Source organism: Mauremys mutica, chromosome 5, assembly GCF_020497125.1.
Source record: "Mauremys mutica isolate MM-2020 ecotype Southern chromosome 5, ASM2049712v1, whole genome shotgun sequence".
In the NCBI taxonomy this organism is placed as follows: Eukaryota; Metazoa; Chordata; order Testudines; family Geoemydidae; genus Mauremys; species Mauremys mutica.
Genome location: NC_059076.1, coordinates 118,306,903 through 118,330,949, shown reverse-complemented (window position 1 = coordinate 118,330,949; position 24,047 = coordinate 118,306,903). Strand labels below are relative to the sequence as shown.

At 43.1% G+C, this 24,047-nt stretch overlaps 1 protein-coding gene across 3 annotated transcripts in view; it reads right to left on the bottom strand.

The window, feature by feature from the left end:
- Nucleotides 1-24,047, bottom strand: part of EVC (EvC ciliary complex subunit 1) — a 91,108-nt gene that overhangs the window by 18,362 nt on the left and 48,699 nt on the right. For all 3 annotated transcript variants that reach the window (XM_045017524.1, XM_045017521.1, XM_045017522.1), the window contains one exon: nt 7,985-8,197. In XM_045017524.1, the coding sequence (XP_044873459.1) occupies nt 7,985-8,197 (213 nt within the window). The remainder of the gene's footprint in view (nt 1-7,984; nt 8,198-24,047) is intronic.

Below are 24,047 nucleotides of genomic sequence, written 5' to 3'. Positions count from 1 at the left end.
TACAGATTCCATTTACGACTTTACCACTCAGCCACTGTGCAGCTTTGGACAAAGAGTTTAATCTGCTGGTGTCTCAATTTACCCATCTGTGAAATAAAATTTAAATTAACTCCTCCCCTGGCTCTCCCAACACAGCTTGTTTGATCAATATACCTGTCTTTTAGACTGTAAACATTTTGGGGAAGGGACTGTCCTTAACTTCATCTTGTGCTGTGCTAACAATACTGCCAGCACTAAACCTATAACGATATGGGCACTTATGCCCTAAGCTCTTCTATTACTGAAGGCCCAAGCATTATATTTTTAGGCTGCACTGGAGCCAAATGACTGTTTGGTGAAATTCAAGGTACTTGTTAGGCTGAGAAAGATGTGTAAAGTTAATTTAGAGTTTTATATATGCCATCTCAAGAACTGCCTCCCATCCACTTTGTGATCCGTGCTCATCCAGAACATTTTCTGGTGGAGTAAGTGGACAAAGCACCACTTAAACTGAGAGGGCTGAGCCCATTAACCCCAGCAGAGAATTGGACCTTACAACAAGGTGAGAAACTTGTAGGTGCTGATGGTAAAACTTGATACTGGGTCTTCCTATCTGCTATTCACTCCTTGTGGACATTACTGAGACCACCTTGCTTTTGGAAGGGTACCTATTTGGCAAGATGCACCTATTTGGCCAGGACATCTAAAATGATGAAATCCTGGATTCGTAGCTGACTGGTAAAGCTACAAGCAGGTGCAGCTGCAGGTGTCAAATGAAGCTTTATAAAGCCTTCGGATATCACAGGGTTGGGTTCCAACTAAATGCCTGTTATAATAAAATAATTGTATCAATATCTTTCTTTGGGCCATTCTGGTCATGGATAGGGTGGTGACACACAGACCTACCTGCGGTTCACTACTCTGTATCAGCAGCTTGTGTCAGGTATGACATACTCGCTACACATAACACACTATTGTCATAATCTGTAGCTAAATGGTGCCATGTAAGATGCCACTGGAAAACTAATAACTCCCTGATCATTAGTATTCTTCCATGATGTAAGTACAGGGTACGTACAAAGAGTTACAAGTATGTCCTAGAATTATGTTCTTGAAATGTGTTTGGCAAGCAGTGCATAAGCCCAGTCTGCCCTAGACAAAGAAAATGTGTATTGTATTGTCCTCAGGCACAGATAATGAAGGCACACTTACACAGAATGGAAACTAAGCCATCAACCTTGCATGTGTGGGAGACTGCCTCGGGGTGGGGATGGGGCTAAAAACGTCAAATAAATAACTAAATCAACTGATTGTATACAATATTATTGTTTTGCAAAAGTGGATCAAGTAAGGTCTCTTCTGGAAGCTAATGACACACTGGTGACCAATATCATTGTGAAATATATGTATTAATACTATATGAGGAAATGTGGATAATTAATGATATTAAGCTTTAAAGTCTGTGCCCAAACACAGAGAGAAACAGGTTTTCCCTCAGACAGGAGGGAAGGCAGCTATCTACATGTTTCCAATGAAATTAACCAAACTGTGACCCCAAACAAGGAGGATGGGAAGCCTACAGGAAGGGAAGAACAGCACGAGGTCATCCTGGGTGTGGGGACGAAACCATGAGTTTGGGAAGTTTTAAGGAAAGCAAATAAGCCATCCTGGCATCCATCACTGAACAAGGGGCCAGAGCTCTTGCAAGCTGGGAAAGATGGGTTCTTTAACCAACTGGGTTGAAGTGTCCTGGAATAAAAGATTGATAAGAAATCAACCTTGAACCAAGACAGTAACTTACTGAGTTAATCTTAGCCATTAGACAGCCCATTTTTACTTTTTGTTTGTTTGTAACCCTCTCTAACTTTATTTCTTTTACTTTGCATCACATAACCTATGTTCTTTTGTTAATCAACTTGGTTTACTTTTAGGCTAAACCAACCCAGTGCTGTGTTTGAATGGAAGTAATTGTTAACTCCAGTGAATGTGGCAAGCTGCTGAGTATTATCTCTTTAACAAAGCAAACAAACCATATTATTTATCTGAATGGTCCAGGAAAGGGCTGGATGTTGCAGATCACACAGGTTTCTGGGAAAATTTGGGACTGGGGGTTTTGGGGTCATCTTGCCAGGTGTAACCAAAGCTGGTGGAAACCAGTGTAGGGCTGTTGTGTCGTAGGCAGCCTGCTGAGCTCAGAGTACTGAATCAGGGTTGCACAGCACACAGACACTCCGGATACTGCATGGTTGTCTGCTGCTGTCCAGGCTGTGAGTCACAGCAGCAGAGCAGTTAAAGCAGCCAGCGCTACAGAGCAGGGAGTGACCCAAACCCTTACTGGTCTGAACTGCACCTTAGGTTGTGAAAAGGCTACCAGTTGTGTCCTAGCTAACTGCATATCCTAAAAGAGCCCTTTCATTTCTAAAACTTCTCCATGGTGCTATGTATTGTGCACTCTCTCTCTCTTTGAGCAGTTTGGATGAGAAGAGCTGAGCAGACTTTTAATTTTCAGAAGGGGGTTTTAGAGATGGACAGCGAATGACTGCTCTCTTGCCATTGTTTTTTGGATTACCTGACTATTGACAAAAAAAGTTGTTTTTAGGTGTTTATATGCCAGTTTATTCTCTAATATTTTGTGGATTAAATTAATAAGGAGAGACTCTATTATTTTTGCAATCAAACAAAAAGCCACATTTGTCCATTCCAGACAGGTGCAAGCCGAGTGACTCAGAATGCTCATAAAGAAGGGAAATATATTCATTACTGTTTATTATTTGTTGACCACCAACATTGTGTACAAGGCTAAGTAAACTTCCCTTAGAGAAAATGAGTGAGTCATAGTTTTCACTGAGAGGACATCTAGCACAAGATAGAATCATAAATACGGATAAAGGTTCCTGTGGTGACTCCTTGGAAACAAGGACCATTAATAAGCTGAAAAATATGTTTCTGTGTCTAAGGTTCCCTCTCAATGAAAACCCTTGCAAACAGGCTTGCATAAAGAACTAGTCACATAGGCCCAGATCCTTGGTCATAAGAGAGAGAGGAACGCACCACTGAGAGGGCATGCGCACAAAGGTAGTGTGATGCCTCCTTTGCACTCCTATTCTCAGTCAGCTCTGCACCGGTCTGGTCCAGCCTCCAGCTACAGGCCAGAGCAACATGTAGGCTTCTTTAAACTATGTCAATGGCCAAAGACAGCAGCTGGGCCTTGCTGGAGTCCAGGGAGTCCCCGCTTTCTCCTGGGTCACCTGCTGGCTCTGTGCCTACAGAGGCTCTCTCCTTATATACACCTCTTCAGAGCTGCTTTGCACTACTGATGTGGCACAGCGAGATCCAAAGTCAAGAGAGAATTTGGCCCTTGTCAGTTAAGTGTTTGTCAGGCAAACTGAAGGGGAAGGCCTGGAGAGAAGACTGGATTCTCTGCTGCACTGAGCTTCCACAGCTGCACCAGGGAGCTGGGTAAGGTGTAAACGCTTATAGCTGGTTACAATTCCCACATTCTCAGAGTGGGTCTGTGTGACTCTAAGCCCCAGCACAGGTTAGAGTTGCCATGGGGCTGCTCTAACTTCCACCACCTGAGTATGGTCCCTGAGTGTGTTTGTTACTCCATGGCCTTGCCCTCGTACCAGCCTGAAAAGCAGACTGGGAGCACTGAAGGGAGAAGGTGGGACTATCAGGAAAGCTGGTACAGCCTATACCATCCTCCTCCGCACCAGGCTGCGTGGGGAGGGATTGTATGTCCCTGAAGCACAATCCTTTCCTGAAGTGGCATGCCACAGCACTTCCCTGTCAGTACACACCTGTGTCTAAGTGGTTCAGTTTGGCCCTAAATACGATTAAAATCTCACAGGTTAGTGTTATACCCAGCTTATGGATGGGTAAACTGAGGTACAGTGGGTTGGATGACTTGCTCTGTGGTACTGAGAGTCAGTGGCTGGACTGGAACTTAAAAGCTCTGATTCCTCATCCCCTTCTAACCACTACAAACCACTCTTAATACAGGAACAATAACTGAAGTGGGAGTATTAAGGTTGGAGAGGAATGTAACTAAAAGGCATGCTAGACTACTTGAAAAAAGGAGCTATTTCAGTCACTGTGACATACTGAGCATCCACCAGACTCAGAGAGAGAGAGATAAGATGCACATATGTCAAAATTTGATTGTGTAAGCAGACTCTGACCTTTGTGGGAGTCAAACTAGGGATTCGGAAGGCTCACTGATGGAAACCCCTTCCTCCTCCTATGTGTCTATGTTTTGCTGCAGCTTTGTTTCCTGGGCCAATTATGTGATCTGCTGAAGCAGTGGGCACTGCTCTCAGCCAACGAGAGAGTGGAATAGCTCTCCACTATGCAACCAAAACCACACAGTTTTGTGAGTTACCCTCAGACACAATGGCAAATTGAACACAGCCATGAGCTCACTTGCATGTTCTCTCTTTCCCTCTCTTCTCCCCCCCGTTTCCCCTCTGGAATTTAAAAAGGAGGGGAGGATGCTGACATTTTTAGCACATAGGAAGGAATGTTGCTCGGCCAGCCTGTAGATGGTGTGTGAGGCATACTGAATGCCAGGTAACACAGTTAACCAAGCCCAGCATCCGGCTGTGTATAACTACAGCACAGACCTTAACTTTATTTTCTCTACGTTTTGAGCTAGGGGGCCACAATGCAAATTGCTCATCCCTTTTTTTTATTCTTAATTTATTTCCATTTGCACCTGTTGTGTCCTCTAGGTTGCAGGGCAAAATGTCTCTTAAAAAACCCACAAAGTAATGAAATAAAGAGGGTTTTTTCTAAAGGGACTCCCATCCCAGATGTGCTCTAAATCGCTCAGTGCAAAGAAAAATACACTCAAAAGAAATAAAATCCATTACATGTTAAAGGCATCTTGAATCATCTTGATAAGAAAGCTGCAGGCCCCTTAGGAAAAGTATTCTGGAAATGAAGAGACTAAAGAATTCTGTAGAATAGTTGATCATATGCTCTTACTTTCGTCAAAATGCAGATGAGAGCTTTGTGCCCTACATAATTATGCCTTGTACATTAAAATGTACGTAAATTCTATTGTATATGTATATATTGGTTCCTATCCCATCCTCAGCACTGTAGTAGCTGAGTGTCTTTCAGTAGGGAATTAAGTGACATGACTAACATTTGTCATGTGGTTCATTCTCTCATCCTCGCCCCTGGGGAAGAATTGTGTATGGGGTTAAATGTTTGTTTTGGTTGGGTTTTGTTTTTCAGTTATTTTTTTTAAATGTGCACACCAGAGAAGACAGGTCGAAGATATGCACCTTACACTTGGAGTGGAAAGTGGTGAGGTCTTTGATGGTTCTTAGGGAAATTTACCAGCACAGCTATGCTGGTATAATTATATTGCTAAGCTCTGCTGTATACCTACCTGTGTGGATGCTCTCTTTGGAGATTGAGTGCCTTTTTTTTTTTTTGGTTTAGTTTAAATCAATTCCAATGAGACACAAAATCATCAACAACAACAAAAAGACATTAATCTTGAAGAGAGCATCCACATGGACAGTTACACCAGCAAGCTATAACAATATAATTATACTGGCACATTTCAGCCTGTCCATTTCCCAAAGCAGATATGCCCTTAGTTCCTGTGGAAGTTTGTTCCACAATTTCGTGAAAGCTCTTTTGCATAGAAAAGTGTTGCATTGAAAAATGATCTGTACAATTATGATGGCACTTTACAGAGGGGCATGATGATTATATTATAATAGATATTCCTATATTATAATTCTATGATAATTAACATAATTGTCTGCTAAAACATATATTTCTTTTTAAAAAGAATAAAGGCAACATTATCCTTTACTTGGTCATCCCATCATGAATGTTGCGATGCACTAAAACTGGAGGGTATTCAACTGCCTCATTTAAATTTGGAATACATGCTTGGGATTGAACTGAATGGCTGCTGAATTCTGTCTTTTAGTGCTGTCTAAACAGCCGTTATCTGGCAGTATTAACCCTGAGGCTATGTCTACACTACCGCAGTAAGTCGACCTATGCTACACAACTCCAGCTCCATGAATAACATAGCTGGAGTCAACATAACTTAGGTCAAGTTACCGTGGGGGGTTGATGGGAGAAAATCTCCCGTTGACTTGCCTTACTTTTCTTGTTGGGCAGAGTAAAGAGGTCGACTGGAGAGTGATCTGCAGTCAATTTGGCAGGTCTTTACTAGACCCGCTAAATCGACTGCTGGTGGATCGATCTCAGAGCGTTGATCCCTGCTGTAGTGTAGACCAGCCCTGAGGAAGATATGTAATGTACTCTTCACCATGCAGTGACACATACACATGCTCCACACAGATACAGTTATTCTGAAGATGTGCTGGAGGCCCCTAGGTCTCGGAGGATAAGTATAAATGACTTTGAAATAAGGCAGTTTGGAGAGCAAGCTTGATATCACAGTACATTTTATCACTAGCTAACTTCAGACCTTTAGAGACGAGCTAATGGAACTACCTTCTTATCTCTCTAGTCAATGAATGCCAGTGGTATTACGATTGTGGGTGCCTAAATGACATCATTATGAAGGGATTCCATCCAGACTATTTGTTCTTTCTCCATCACTTCCCCCCCCTTGTAGCTCTTCTCTCCATCCTCCTCTACTCCATTTTCTAATTTCCTTTCTTCTTTCCTCTCCCACTTACAACTCTGAATTTCTCTGCGCTCTCACTTATTCCCAGCTAGAATCCCACCTTGTCTTGGTTTTTTTTCATTTCTGGCCACCACTTTCAAACATTTGTTTTTCCTGACCATGCACAGCTGTTTGATGGCACTTCCATGTTGCAGCTGTCCTTGGGCTGGGATCCATCCAACTGGAGGGAAATCTGGCTCATTAAATCTCAGTCCCTGAGTTCAAACTCCCACCTCCTTTTCTGTTCATAGTGGGCCTAAGGCAAAGCTTCCTGAAATCAATGGAAAGGCTCTCATCGAGCTCACTGGGATTTGGATTAGACCCTAATTCCTTTGTCGCTTCATTGACTTCAAACACCAGGACTAGATTACCTTTCATTCAATGAGCGGAGATGACCCTTTCAAAAGCTTCCAAAGACTGGGTCTTTCTGTCAAATGGAGTGCAGTATTGGCTTTATGCATATTTTAAAGAAACTTTCTCCAACATATAATCAGAGGGTAGAATAGGTTTTATAAAGTCAAGAAAGGTAGGGAAATATAGGATTTGCACAAGTACCTTTCCTCTAGCATTTCAGCATCCACCACTCAAAAGCTAACCTAAGCATTTGCAGGATTGGAGCCTAACTTTGAAGTGTATTTTAACATTTTGGAGTTCCAAATCTTTGTACAACACAGAAACAGAATAGGTGACTAAAATAACTATTTTTCAGAACCGCTGAAATAACAGGCTAGCTAAATGTTCCACTCTCCGATGAAAGGAAAGATAAAATCACCACATGAGATGCAAACGGAAAACCTCAAAACCACGGAAAAGGCGGGTGGAGCATACTTAAGAACTTTCTTTAATTTATTGTTTAAGCTTTTTATATTCTCAAGTTTTCTAAATGAATGTAAAACCACTGTATGGTAAATCACAGAACTAGCCTTAGTAGGACACTTAATATGGTCTCACACATATATCACTTTTCATGGAAGAACCCATAAGAATGGTTGTGGAGAACAGTTTCTTAACCACCTTGTGGCAGCTGATTTGCTAATTACTACCAATCAATACCTTAATTTTTATCCAATTTGAGAAAATAATTTCACTGGATTATATTTATTTAATCAGCTGACGAGATCACTGCAAGGTAGTATTGTGTGACTACTACATATGTAAATATCAAGATGTGCTATATAATCAAGCAGGACCAATAATACATTTTAAAAGGACAGCACAAAGTGAAAGCCAAAACAAGTGGTTAAACCGAGAACACTGAAAAACTAGTTGTAACGGACTATAAGTATGAAATAGTTTGCGATTTGAGAATTTCAATACCTGCCACAATTTTTGAATCCATACCTGTTTTTCTTGTTGCAGTTGTTCTTGGAAGAGCTTCCACTGCTTTTGTCTACAGCTGTCCCATTTCTCTAATTGAAGGATCAAATTCTCCTGACATTCTTCTTTTAGAAGTTCACATTCTCTTAAAGACAGACCAGTCTTGGTAGGAAGAGTCTGAAGAAATAACTCTTGCACCAACTCATCTAAAGCATGGGAAGTTCCAGAACACAGTTCCTAACAATACAGAGACACAGATTCATTTATGTCATTGCTTATATCTCATTCCCTTGACCTCCTTCTCCTGCTCTCTCTTGGCATCCCAATTCTCCTGCCTTACACAGCCCTTCATTTCATTCTCCCACTTTTGGTTTTGTAACTTCTATCTTCCTGCTTCTATCCAGCTATCTGTTCTCTTACACGCATCTCTCTCTCTCTTTGAAAACTATCCTTATGCCCTTCCCTCCCCTACACCTCTTTAGGAAATAATTCCCTCTTATTATTAGTATCTCCCAGATCATCCTCCAGAACTGTTCCCCCCCATATCTTGTTTTATTTAGGCCCCAACCCTGCCATCACTTAACACTCATGTGCATAAAATGTAGCAAGTCCACTGGAGTTACGGGAAAGGATAGGTCTTGTGGGAAAGCTCTGGCCTAGCACTCAGGAGATATCAGTTTAAATCCTGGCTATGCCACAGACTTCCTGTGTGATGCTGGGCAAGTTACATAATCTCCTTCTGCCTCTGTTTACCATCTCTAAAATGGTAATTCTACTCACTGTCTGTCTTGTCTTTTTTAAATAGTAAGTTATTTGAGAGAGGAACTGTAAATACAGCACTTAGCACACTAGGACCCCAATAGGGCCTCTTAGCACTACTATAATACAAATACATAGTAAAAAGTTATGTACATATGTGTTTGCATGATTAGGTCCATGAATTGTAATATTTTCGGTGTCTTAATGAGTCTGAAAGCAGTAGAACAGAGACCCTGGACTTCAGAAAAGCAGACTTCGACTCCCTCAGGGAACTGATGGGCAAGGTCCCCTGGGAGAATAACATGACGGGGAAAGGAGTCGAGGAAAGCTGGCTGTATTTCAAAGAAACCTTATTGAGGTTGCAGGAACAAACCATCCCGATGTGTAGGAAGAAAAGTAAATATGGCAGGCGACCAGCTTGGCTTAACAGTGAAATCCTTGCTCGTCTTAAACACAAAAGAACAGCTTACAAGAAGTGGAAGATTGGACAAATAACCAGGGAGGAGTATAAAAGTATTGTTCAGGCATGCAGGTGTGAAATTAGGAAGGCCAAATCACACTTGGAGTTGCAGCTAGCCGGAGATGTTAGGAGTAACAAGAAGGGTTTCTTTAGATATGTTAGCAACAGGAAGAAAGTCAAGGAAAGTGTGGGCCCCTTGCTGAATGAGGGAGGGAACCTAGTGACAGAGGATGTGGAGAAAGCTAGTGTACTCAATGCTTTTTTTGCCTCTGTCTTCACAGACAAGGTCAGCTCCCAGACAGCTGCACTCTGCAGCACGGTATGGGGAGGAGGTGACCAGCTCTCTGTGGAGAAAGTAGTAGTTCGGGGCTATTTAGGAAAGCTGGATGAGCACAAGTCCATGGGGCCGGATGCGCTGCATCCAAGGGTGCTAAAGGAGTTGGCCGATGAGATTGCAGAGCCATTGGCCATTATCTTTGAAAAATCATGGCGATCGGGGGAGGTCCCGGATGACTGGAAAAAAGCTAATGTGGAGCCCATCTTTAAAAAAGGGAAGAAGGAAGATCCAGGGAACTACAGGCCAGTCAGTCTCACCTCAGTCCCTGGAAAAATCATGGAACAGGTCCTCAAGGAATCAATCCTGAACCACTTAAAGGAGGGGAAAGTGATCAGGAACAGTCAGCATGGATTCACCAAGGGCAAGTCATGCCTGACTAACCTAATTGCCTTCTATGACGAGATAACCGGCTCTGTGGATGAGGGGAAAGCAGTGGATGTACTATTTCTGGACTTTAGCAAAGCTTTTGATACAGTCTCCCACAGTATTCTTGCCAGCAAGTTAAAGAAGTATGGGCTGGATGAATGGACGGTAAGGTGGATAGAAAACTGGCTAGATGGTCAGGCTCAACGGGTAGTGATCAATGGTTCCATGTCTAGTTGGCAGCCGGTTTCAAGTGGAGTGCCCCAAGGGTCGGTGCTGGGGCCGGTTTTATTCAATATCTTCATTAACGATCTGGAGGATGGTGTGGACTGCACCCTTAGCAAGTTTGCAGATGACACTAAACTGGGAGGAGTGGTTGATACGCTGGAGGGTAGGTCTAGGATACAGAGGGACCTAGACAAATTAGAGGATTGGGCCAAAAGAAATCTGATGAGGTTCAACAAGGACAAGTGCAGAGTCCTGCACTTAGGACGGAAGAATCCCATGCACTGCTATAGACTAGGGACCGAATGGCTGGGCAGCAGTTCTGCAGAAAAGGACCTAGGGGTTACGGTGGACGAAAAGCTGAATATGAGTCAACAGTGTGCCCTTGTTGCCAAGAAGGCTAATGGCATTTTGGGTTGTATAAGTAGGGGCATTTCCAGCAGATCAAGGGATGTGATCATTCCCCTCTACTCAGCACTGGTGAGGCCTCATTTGGAGTACTGTGTCCAGTTTTGGGCCCCACACTACAAGAAGGATGTGGATAAATTGGAGAGAGTCCAGCGGAGGGCAACAAAAATGATTAGGGGGCTGGAGCACATGACTTATGAGGAGAGGCTGAGGGAACTGGGATTGTTTATCCGCAGAAGAGAAGAGTGAGGGGGGATTTGATAGCTGCTTTCAACTACCTGAAAGGGGGTTCCAAAGAGGATGGATCTAGACTGTTCTCAGTGGTAGAAGATGACAGAACAAGGAGTAATGGTCTCAAGTTGCAGAGGGGGAGGTTTAGGCTGGATATTAGGAAAAACTTTTTCACTAGTAGGGTGGTGAAGAACTGGAATGGGTTACCTAGGGAGGTAGTGGAATCTCCTTCCTTAGAGGTTTTTAAGGTCAGGCTTGACAAAGCCCTGGCTGGGATGATTTAGTTGGGTTTGGTCCTGCTTTGAGCAGGGGGTTGGACTAGATGACCACCTGAGGTCCCTTCCAACCCTGAGATTCTATGATTCTATGATCAGTAGCCTTGATTCCACAAAGATTTATGCATGTGTTTAATGTTAAAATATGCATAATACCACTGAAATCACTGAATATTTAAAAAGAAAATCTAAGTAATTCAGGACCAAGTGAAGGACACAGCAGTTTTGCTAAGTGACATTAGGGTAACCAGGATCTGGCTGTTACTGAACGTTGTGCTTGTGAAAGATGCAAAGAATAAGTACCATACTGTGTGTGGAAGGGTGCTATCCCTTTAAAAGCAGGGCAGGCTGGGAACCTCCTCCAGGATATAAAAGAAGAGATTAGCAGCAAAACGGCAGTTTGGCTCATACTCTGATGAAGGACAGGCTAGCAGTACTACAGCAAATGGCTAGTAATGGACCCCAGGTTGGAGGTATGGATTGTGTTAGATTTTATTTTTATTATTTGATCCTTCTTCTCGTTGTCGATAAATGGCTTTGTGTCACTTTAATTTTTACAGTTCTTAGCCTCTGAACTCTAGCTGATTCTATGTACACCTATATGTCATGGTGAAAATATCTAAAATGTATGTTAGTCACACAGATAAATAAGCTTTGGGCAAATGTAGGCTAAACTTCTATTAGGCTGCCTATGTGTGCCAAACCAAGGAACTACCTTATGACTGCGAGGGGAATTCAGTCTCTGTACCCATTTGATCCTTGGCCCCAGTGAGAGGACTGGGTGGGTGGTAAATTCTGACTAGTGCCAGATCCAGGTTTTTGTGACGTGGACTTTTATGATCTGAACTGAGTACCAGTTCATTCTATGTAATATATAATCTTGCCAAACTGCCATCAGAGGTCACCATCCTGGATCTGAACTGGACCTCTAGATATAACAGACTCCATATCCCATTACCAACCATTCAGTCATCCCCCATATTTCTTTTGAACTGTAGCATTCAATGTGTGGCTCTATGCCTTATCTACTGCATTCTGTCCAAATTGTGCACTAAATGCAGAATTATTAATTTTCTCATGGGCTCTTTTATGGCACTCAACACCATACCCTCTGTACGTTTCAAAAAGTGAGTTTATCATCACAACAACCCAGTGAGAGAAGGTGGCATTATCTCCATTTTAGAGATGGGAAACTAAGGCACACAGATTAAGGCCAAAGTGTCCGCTGCCTTGGAGCTGGTTTTTCAAAATAATTACCATTTTTTTAGCACTTGCTAAGTTCAGAACACAGCCCTCATTGATTTCATTTGATTGTGAGTGCTCAGCACTTTAGCCAGTTGGGCCCAGGTGGTCTCAAGTTGGGCACTCGGAAAATAAGGAACACAGAATCGGTGGTCATGGATACAATGATCAGCAATAGCAGTTCTGGTAGCATTTTCCTTCCCCCACTTCTGGTTTTGGCCCATTGCTAACAATCAATAGAATAATTTAAAAATGATCTAAAAATGATGGTGGTAGCACCTGCAGTGTTACTAAAATGAATAACTTTCAATATGCAATTACTGGTGAAGTTATATTACTGGACATGAATATGTTTGGTCCAGAACATCTCCTCCCATGAAAACACCCACAGGGGGATGAGGGTTGGCGGAGAGTCAACTGCTATCTCCATGCAGGTTTCCTTGCAGAGTTTCTTCTCTATCTTTCCCAGCTTAGGGAAGGGCTTTCCACCACCTAAAATGCTCTTGTTTTGATGAGCACTTGGGAGACCCTTGCCCAGCCCAAGTAACTAGACTGGGTACTGGGGAACAGTGAAGGAGAATGCTCCTGCTCCACAGAATGAGGTGGAGGGATTCTGAGTTGCTCAGCGGCTCCTTGTCCGGTTCAATGGCTCAAGTAGCCTCTGCAGACCTAGCATGCTCCAGCCTGCCCAGGAACGAGGGCAAAGACAGGGAGGATCTAAACAGCAGTGGATTTTCTGGCCTGTCCATATATATCAGTGCACAGAGAGCCTTCCATTCAAGTGGCTCCATGCTGCAGTGCCCCTAAACTTGCCTCTCCACCCCCAACTTGTGCAGTTCCACAAACTCCCTTCTCACCTTTGCAGATGGAGGCAGGGTTTGCACCTTTCTAATTACTTATCTAGTTTGTGAATCAGTTTTAGCTTAATCTCTATGCAGAATGGCATGTTTAAATTCTCTCCTCTGCTGCTGTTTCTTTATTCTAAAATTCAGGTCTCCAATCCTGGGATTTAGCATCAGCTCAAAAAGATTCCATGTCTGATCTCACAATCCCCTTTAACATTTTAACAATGTCAGTTATATCTCTTCTAACCCATCTTTTCCCTCAGTAAATATCAGGGTTTTCCCCCCTAGCTTTTCAACAGCAGTTAACCCTCCCCACCCTGTTACCATTTTTAGTTCTTTCCTATGGATTAACATGGTTTAAAAAGTATCTAGAGTTGTCTGCAGCCACACCTGTTTCTACTGCAGATCCACTAGCTCTCAAGCAGAATCACAATGGGTTAATATTTTAATGAAAGACTTCCAGTTACCATTACCACACCACTTAGGGGTACTGGGCTTTCCGTAGGTGGCACCCCAGAATTATTGCCCTAGTGTGGTGCTGGTATCGCATTGCTTCTCGTAAGGAAATCTCCTGCATGAAATGGAAAGCAGAGGTCTTAATTGCTTGTTGTCATTGAAGATTTAATGGTTTTCTGCTTAAGGAGTAAAGGAATTATAACCTGAATATTTCTCAGGGACCTGGGTTCTGCCTGTACCTCCTGCAGTTCAAATGGATGTTGTAATCTTTATTACCTGTCTTGCACTACTTAGCAGGGCACAGCAATTCTACCCAACTGAACTGTGGTTGTTTTGCTTCACAGAACAGCATTTGAGAGAGAGGTGATCCCTAGATCAAAGTGGCTTAATTATTTCTTTGTAAAGCACTTTGACATCTTCTAGTGAAAGGTGGTACAGAAGTTCAAAATAGTAGTGTTACAATTATAGAGACAATTTTTCAGATCAACCACAGCCAGACCTCCCTCTTTTATTTTTCCCAAGAACAAAACTATGGGTATAAATACAGTACACAAATAGGAACTTGGACCTCTAAGTGACAAATAATTGCACCCATGATGATTTGTATATGCAAAAATTTTAAGATCCTTTAGCTGCTGAAAGTGCGTAAATATTTTGAGAACCCACTTCTCAAAAATCCTACTATAAGGGGGAAGCTCATCTGTCAGAAGCATTTTGGGGGACTGATCTGAGACTGTGGAATCGGCTCCCATAAGAACTAAGGACCATCACAAACCTCATCTACTCCAAATGCAAGGCACACATTTTCCACCTGCCTTCTCTGACATACATGCAGAGCAGCGTATACATTAAAAAAAACAAACCCCACACGATCCACCACCCTACCTAACCAAAACAATGCACTGCACACAAAGTTTTATCCTATGACGGGAAGTGGGAGAAAATGAACCACAAGTGGCAGACCTTAGTTATGTTGCTTACTGCACTATAAGATGCTCAGTTACTATGGTGATGAGGGAAAAATAAGAACCTACATAGGAAAAAGCTTCTGGATGTGGAAATGCTAATGGGGGCCAGATTCTGCCAATCTGTCTCAAGCTGAGTATAAACTTGTTCTGCAAGGAACTACTTGCAGAGTAAGGTATTACTCAATGTAAGTAAGGGTGGTGGAATGTGGCTCAGAGAAGTTGCTTTACATATTGCTATTTAATGGGCTATTGCAATTTTAAGTTTCTTTTATACAAGAGAAACAAAGTACTGGTTCTAATACGTATCTTATTTTTGGACTGGAACGTCTATAGAATGGTCATCAAATATCTCTTGACACTTTTGTCTTCAGAACTTTTACTTAATGCAATTTATTCAAATTGATTCCACTAATAGAGTAGCTGATTGCAGAGTTAAATGAACATGTTTGTAATATGACAGTTAACCTCAAGCTTTTTCAAAAAATCATCCTTAGAAATTCATCAAGCATAAATAAATATCATAATTTAAATGCAGAAGTGAAATGGTCTTGGATAAATGCTGGATGCCTTTGAATTTCAAAGGAGTAGAAATATATAATCACACAGGAAAAACAAGGGAAATATACAGCTGATGGAATTTCACTAACAGCAAACAAAAGAGCAACATTAAAACACAAGGCATATTGTAAACCTTGATCTGAGTGAGGTGAGGTGAAGAATGTGATTATAATGGAGAAAAAGCCCTTGAGAAATATTGAGCTGGATTCCAAGTGCTGACTAATACATTTTATGTATTGTTGGTCTATGCCAAAAAGTGACTGCAAAAGAGGGAAGTTGGAGGGAAATTGCCTGCAGTTGGAACGCTAATGTATAGTTATAGTGGTATATCCACCTGTGTGGACACTCTTATTCTGGTGTAAGAGTGGCTTTTTTTCAATTTAGTTTGCAAGGGGAGGTAAATCTCACACTCTGAACCAAAAAAAAAAGCCTTCTCATGCCAGAATAACTGTGTCCACACAGAGGGTTATAGTGGTATAACTACCAAAACTGTATTGTAAAGTTAAACAGATATAAAGACAAGGCCTTTATTAACAACTCTACTTATGATGCATGAGTCAGAACTGAAACCAGCTCATGCACCTATAGCAGTGTAGAACCAGAACTGCTAACAGGACAAACAATAGCAAAAACTTATTTTAGTGATTAAAAGTAAGCAGATATGAGTATGCCCTGGGAGCAAGTCTGCTGGGGAAGAAGGAATCCTATTAAACCATCTAAACTGGGCATCGGCAAGTGGGGGAAGAGTCTAGATCAGCAGTTCTCAAATTGTGGGTTGGGACCCCCAAGTGGATCACAACCTCAATTTAATGGGGTCAGCAAGGCTGGTGTTAGACTTGCTGGGGTCCAGGGCTGGGGCCAAAGCCGAAGCCTGAGGGCATCAGCCCTGGGTGGCGGGGCTCAGGTTACAGGCCCTGCACTTAGGGCTGAAGCCCTTGAGCTTTAGCTTTGCCCCCCGCGACCTCCCCCCACGGCTGGGGCGATGGGGCTCCGGTGGGCTCAGGCTTCAGTCCCCCCTCCTGGGGTCATGCAGTAATTTTTGTTGTCAGAAGTGGGTTGTGGTGCAATGAAGTTTGAGAACCTCTGTGTCTACATACAGTAAGTGGCTGTGGCAATATCTAAGACCAACATTAGAGAAATGCCTCACATGGGAGTAATTGACTGCGCAAGGCACTGCAGAATTAGGCTTTTTATTAAATTCAACACTCTGATGGGATGATGTTCAACCCAATATCTCTATCATACCCTGAGGATGGGATAACCACCCCGAGTATGTGCATAGTCAAGACCCTAGGCACTTATGGCAAGACGGCTAGCTGTGGTGCATACCCATCCTGGCTAGCCTCAAATCACACCCCTTGAAGTGAGATTAAAATGACCAGTTTAAATTTAATCAGCAAATTAGACTAGATACAACCTGGAGAACTGGGTTCTAATTTCCATGCCCAATCTATTATTCCACACTGCCTTCCAACAGTTCCAAGCCTTTAAATTTTGGGTACTTCAAAGTTTGGTTGCTCAACCTGAGACCTCTATAGTCTGGTTTTCATAGGTGTTGAATACCTGTAGATCCACCTGAAGTAAATGGGAGCTGTAGATGCTCAGGACCTTGGACATCTAGCTCAAGTGGGCACCCAAAATTACAGTCCAGTTTAGAAAATGCAACCCTTATATTTTAGTTAATAGACTTGCACAGAGAATATGAATGAAAAATAAGGCTTTCGGACCCAGATCCACAGAGGTCTTTAGGCTCCTAACTTCCACTGAAATCAAAGAAGCCTAAAATACCTTTGAAGGTCTGGGACTAAGAACCTAGAACAGGACCACAATATGCTACGTCCTGAATTTCATATTTTGAAACAGAAAAATTTTGCCCTTTGTAGCTGAAAAAAAATTACACTTAACGCTAGCTTCATATTTTTAATCACTGAAAAATGTTTATTGCCTTATCTGTTAATATTATCTATTAGTTACAATGTTTTAACCTACATTCCTATGCATCTTCTACTTCCTATCAAATGAGAGGTAGGCTAGTATTTTCCTGAAGTCCTGTTAGAAGAAGAACTAGAGACAATATTAAATTGTGAGCTTCCATAGCCTCCATCCTAAACTTGATGAAATATACTTTAAAAATGAGACTTTGTAACTCTCAGCTGCTAGTTACTTTTTTTTTTTGGCTGTCCTCAAAGGAACTTGTTTTCCTCATAATGAATTGTTAGCCACCAGCCTCTTCTCATATCTCTACATCATAGCACACAGAAGAGGAGAAGGATAAGATTACAGATTAGGTAATATCTGAAGCACTAAAATTCAAGCAGAACTGCAAAAAACACCTCATTTTCTTTTTTCAAAGTCCACAAGAGGGCAGGGCAGGAGATAACTGGGAGCCACTTTTACTGCCTGACAACAGAAAATGACACAATAGAAAACCCCTGCAATTCATAAGTTACACAAAACTGCAAAACATTATGCTCCTCTAACTAATCAGGATTTTTCTGACACCTTTTCTTTAATCTAAAAATTTCAGTTAATTTTTATTCTACTTCTCCATTTTATTATTGTAGACTGGGTAAATTAACATTTGTACAAAGGGCACAAAATACCTGCATGACTCAATGTCAATTAACTTTTTCATAAATTATTTACAAAGATTGTAAGAGTTCTTCTCTCCCCAGTATCAGTGTCAATTTATGTAATCCCCACTGTTTGAAGCCCACTACTTTCCTGGCATAGCCAGGGTTGTGATGAACCGCAACACCACCCGCCCTTGCTGTGAGGAGGTCTTGTCTGTACATGCTGTGGATCAGCTTCCTGAAACCATCAGCCTCTGGCAACACAAGCGCTACCTTCCAGGCCTCTGCAGGCATCGTTCTCTGTGTACCTGGTCAGTGGTAGGCTCACACCCCAACCCCTGAGTCCACCTAGCTTCCCTCTGGAGTGCTCAGCCTCTATCCCACTCACAGAACTCTTATTGCCACTATTCCCAAAGGAATAATACAGATAAGATTATAAAATTCAATTGAGAATCACAACTTTACTTAACACGCAGCACTTTATATGTAGTGAAAACAAGGATAAATTTTTTTATCAAAAAGCAGATTCAAGTGATAGAGAGGCCTGTCTACACTTGAAATGCTACAAAGGTAGAGCTGCAGTGCCATTATAGTGCTTCAGTGTAGACATGCCCTACAGAAACAGAAGGAGTTCTCCCATCGACGCAGTTAATCCACTTCCCCAAAACACAGCAGCTAGGTTGACAGGAGAATTCTTCTGTTGACCAAACACTGTCTACACTGGAGGTTAGGTCGGCTTAACTACATTGCTCAGGGGTATGGATTTTTCCTGGGCCAACTTCGCTTTTGAATGTAGACTTGGCCTCAGAGTAAGAATATTGGAAACAAATAGTTGCATATAAAACAAAACCTTAACATGACTTCTAGAGCCTAAATGTAACTCACAAGGCATTCCCCTATCTCCTACAAGAGTGTTTTTTCAACCTGTCTAAAATTTCCAAAGGGGTCTGCACCTCCATTTGAAAATGTTTAGGGGTCCACAAATGAAAAAAGATAGCTTATGCCATGTCCTTCTCCCCAGTGTTTCCAACCAGTTTGGCTGAAATCCCTTCTCATAAAATCAAGCCTGCTGGCAACTTGTCCTGAGACTGAAGGAATTCCTGAGGGCTCATCTGTACCCCAGATATAGTTTCAAAAGTTCATTGCCTTACACCTAAACAGTCTAACTCCTGTTGTCTTTGTTTTTCTTGCCACTCCTAGTATCTACTGTGAACCTTAAAATACTAAATTTTGCACGTGACCAGCCAGGGTGGGCTAAGTGTCTCTTTCCCCCCAGCCTGACAGGAATATGTGGATTACATTTTGGTGACCTGTCTTAACTGTCTGTCCAGAGAACACAATCTTTAGTGTATATACACACACAACTCTCCACTCATTTTCCATACATACATCTCTCAATGATTATGATGATCATTGTGACACAGGCTTTCATTAGAAACCTTACATGACATTGTTTGGTGGACTAGTTATACAGATATTAGACCCAGGGGATTCTTATAACCCTTATGCACCCCTTATGCCCTCTGCCAGTAGGCATCAAGAGGGCCTTGGGTCACAGCCACTATATATATAAAAATCCTGCATATCATTCTCCAAGTACAAACTGCTCATACTCGGTCATTTACTTCACATCACACCACAAGCAGCTTCCCTAGGATAAATCACTTTCATTGACATATATACACACACACACAAAACCCACACCTACTCAGTTCTTCTTCCCTACCATGCACACCAACGCATACTCATTAGACTTCCAAAATATTGACATTTACCTGTATTTATTCCGATCCAGACTACTGTTTTATTGTACTACAGTAGTACCTTCTGGGCCACTGTGCTAAGGGCTATACCACTTAGTATTGAAGAGACTGTTCCTGCCCTGAAACACTTACAGTCTTGACAAGGTGAAAAGATGAATGAAACAAACAGGTGGAGGAAGGTGTGGGAGGACAAGATAACAGAAACTATGAGAAATAGTAAGTGGCGTGTACAAGGAATTGACATTCTCTCATCTAGTCACCAGGGAGTTCATTCAGTCAAACTCGCATTCCCCTTTCACAACACTTTAACACCAATGCCCACATAGAGATTATCCTGCCATTCTGTATGATCTTGAATCTATGGGACAGGTTCTCTGTTCACATAAATCAGACAGGGATGCTGGAACAGGTGGGGGAGCTGAGAGCCACTAAACCAAATTGTAAATTCTGTATATGATGGAAACTACTTCAAGCCAGGGAGTGTGGCAGCACCCACAGCACTCCTAGTTCCAGCATCTATGAAATCAGGAGTAACTGTTGAACTTTAATAGTTTCACTGGTATAAAACTGTAAGCGACAGGAGAATCAGGTAGATGGGCTCCATATCGACTACCATGTTTAGCTTGTCTATACACGTTAAATGACAAATCCTTTCTCCAATTTGTTGTAAGGGATTAGGGCTTGAGTGGCAAATCACTTGCAAACCACCACAGTACTGAACAGAATTTCAGAGACTCTTAAAATGCAGAAGTCAGTGAGCTGATAAGAAGGGGCAGAACTGGTAGCTTTTTAAAAAAAAAAATCAACGTGATGGCTCCATGTCGCTAGCCTTCTGCCTCTTCACTGAGGATTCCTTCAGGCTTAAAACAGTCTATAGTATAATTTTTTTTTAATGAACTGTTTAAATGAAGGATTGCACAGACAATCTAGGAAGTTTCTGGAAAGTGTAGGGGACAATTTCCTGGTGCAAGTGCTGGAGGAACCAACTAGGGGAAAAGCTCTTCTTGACCTGCTGCTCACAAACAGGGAAGAAATAGTAGAGGAAGCAATAGTGGATGGGAACCTGGGAGGCAGTGACCATGAGATGGTCGAGTTCAGGATCCTGACACAAGGAAAAAGGGAAAGCAGTAGAACAGAGACCCTGGACTTCAGAAAAGCAGACTTCGACTCCCTCAGGGAACTGATGGGCAAGGTCCCCTGGGAGAATAACATGACGGGGAAAGGAGTCGAGGAAAGCTGGCTGTATTTCAAAGAAACCTTATTGAGGTTGCAGGAACAAACCATCCCGATGTGTAGGAAGAAAAGTAAATATGGCAGGTGACCAGCTTGGCTTAACAGTGAAATCCTTGCTCGTCTTAAACACAAAAGAACAGCTTACAAGAAGTGGAAGATTGGACAAATAACCAGGGAGGAGTATAAAAGTATTGTTCAGGCATGCAGGTGTGAAATCAGGAAGGCCAAATCACACTTGGAGTTGCAGCTAGCCGGAGATGTTAGGAGTAACAAGAAGGGTTTCTTTAGGTATGTTAGCAACAGGAAGAAAGTCAAGGAAAGTGTGGGCCCCTTGCTGAATGAGGGAGGGAACCTAGTGACAGAGGATGTGGAGAAAGCTAGTGTACTCAATGCTTTTTTTGCCTCTGTCTTCACAGACAAGGTCAACTCCCAGACAGCTGCACTCTGCAGCACGGTATGGGGAGGAGGTGACCAGCTCTCTGTGGAGAAAGAAGTAGTTCGGGGCTATTTAGGAAAGCTGGACGAGCACAAGTCCATGGGGCCGGATGCACTGCATCCGAGGGTGCTAAAGGAGTTGGCCGATGAGATTGCAGAGCCATTGGCCATTATCTTTGAAAAATCATGGCGATCAGGGGAGGTCCCGGATGACTGGAAAAAAGCTAATGTTAGTGCCCATCTTTAAAAAAGGGAAAAAGGAAGATCCAGGGAACTACAGGCCAGTCAGTCTCACCTCAGTCCCTGGAAAAATCATGGAACAGGTCCTCAAGGAATCAATCCTGAACCACTTAAAGGAGGGGAAAGTGATCAGGAACAGTCAGCATGGATTCACCAAGGGCAAGTCACGCCTGACTAACCTAATTGCCTTCTATGACAAGATAACCGGCTCTGTGGATGAGGGGAAAGCAGTGGATGTGCTATTTCTGGACTTTAGCAAAACTTTTGATACAGTCTCCCACAGTATTCTTGCCAGCAAGTTAAGGTAATAATTGGAGATATACCAATCTCCTAGAACTGGAAGGGACCTTGAAAGGTCATCAAGTCCAGCACCCTGCCTTCACTAGCAGGACCAATTTTTGCCCCAGATCCTTAAGTGGCCCCCTCAAGGATTGAACTCACAACCCTGGGTTTAGCAGGCCAATGCTCAAACCACTGAGCTATCCCTCCCCCCAAAGTTAAAGAAGTATGGGCTGGATGAATGGACGGTAAGGTGGATAGAAAACTGGCTAGATGGTCGGGCCAACGGGTAGTGATCAATGGTTCCATGTCTAGTTGGCAGCCGGTATCAAGTGGAGTGCCCCAAGGGTCGGTGCTGGGGCCGGTTTTATTCAATATCTTCATTAACGATCTGGAGGATGGTGTGGACTGCACCCAGTGATGAGCTGCCAAAATCTTAACAACCGGTTCCCTATAAAAAGTTCTGATTTAAGGGGGGTAGTGGGGGAGGGGCAGGGGGTCCTGAGGTCCCTTCCAACCCTGAGATTCTATGAGACATCCTCGTGGGGCCGGGGGCCCCTGCAGGGCCTGGGGCAAATTGCCCCACTTGCCCCTTCGGCAGCTCTAGACCTTGCAGCCCCCTCCCCCCTTACCTTGCCGGCAGCTCAAAGCAGCAGGACGACTCCAGAGCTCTGCTGAGCTGCCCAGCTGGTGCCGGCGGCTGGCCACGCTGCAGCTGGGGGGAAGGGCCAGGGGACCCTCAGCCTCCCCAGCTGGGAATCCTGGGAGCAAGAGGATGGTCCGGCCCACGGACCGGAGTTCTTTGCCCACTCCCTGGCCCTTTAACAACCAGTTCTCTATGGCGGTCTAATTTTAGCAACCGGTTCTTGGGAACCTGTGGGAACCGGCTCCAGCTCACCACTGACTGCACCCTTAGCAAGTTTGCAGATGACACTAAACTGGGAGGAGTGGTTGATACGCTGGAGGGTAGGGCTAAGATACAGAGGGACCTAGACAAATTAGAGGATTGGGCCAAAAGAAATATGATGAGGTTCAACAAGGACAAGTGCAGAGTCCTGCACTTAGGACAGAAGAATCCCATGCACTGCTACAGACTAGGGACCGAATGGCTGGGCAGCAGTTCTGCAGAAAAGGACCTAGGGGTTACGGTGGACGAAAAGCTGAACATGAGTCAACAGTGTGCCCTTGTTGCCAAGAAGGCTAATGGCATTTTGGGTTGTATAAGTAGGGGCATTTCCAGCAGATCAAGGGATGTGATCATTCCCCTCTACTCAGCACTGGTGAGGCCTCATTTGGAGTACTGTGTCCAGTTTTGGGCCCCACACTACAAGAAGGATGTGGATAAATTGGAGAGAGTCCAGCGGAGGGCAACAAAAATGATTAGCGGGCTGGAGCACATGACTTATGAGGAGAGGCTGAGGGAACTGGGATTGTTTAGTCTGCAGAAGAGAAGAATGAGGGGGGATTTGATAGCTGCTTTCAACTACCTGAAAGGGGGTTCCAAAGAGGATGGATCTAGACTGTTCTCAGTGGTAGAAGATGACAGAACAAGGAGTAATGGTCTCAAGTTGCAGAGGGGGAGGTTTAGGCTGGATATTAGGAAAAACTTTTTCACTAGTAGGGTGGTGAAGAACTGGAATGGGTTACCTAGGGAGGTAGTGGAATCTCCTTCCTTAGAGGTTTTTAAGGTCAGGCTTGACAAAGCCCTGGCTGGGATGATTTAGTTGGGTTTGGTCCTGCTTTGAGCAGGGGGTTGGACTAGATGACCTCCTGAGGTCCCTTCCAACCCTGAGATTCTATGATTCTATGATTGGATGGTTCAGATAATTCATAGTGGAACAGAGGTCTTTGTGCCATTAGGTAACTGGTTTAAAAACTGCCTGGATCAAAAGTCATTGAATTTTTACCAGCTGAAATTATCCCTCAGAAACCACGAGTCTATATGACTGCAGGATTTCTTGCACCTTCCTCTGAAGTGTCTGCTGCTGGTCACTGTCAGAGTCGGGATACTAGTGTAGATGGACCCATGAGTTTGATCCAATATGGCAATTTCTATAATCTGTCCATTTCCTAAAGGACTGCTGTCTATTTTATTCAAACTACCATCCAAAGTGGCTCTGAATTCCAGGAGGACTGTTAAAAACAACGTAAGGGCTTCTAATTAGCAGCCATAGACTGAAAGGTCTGATTATGTACACTGGACTCCTCCCATCCCTGTAGTGATCCAGATTGAGGCACCTCCAGGCAGAGCACCGAGGGGAAGTTTGTATTGCTGTCTGTGGTGAATGCTATCTTAATTCACTCTCAAATATTTTAAAAGGAGAAGAAATACAACCACCCTGTTCAATATTGACTCTGCCAGGCTTTACATGACAAAGGGCATGATTCTACTGCCATTTTTCACCTTCCCTGAATATGGCTGGGCTGCTGAGATTCA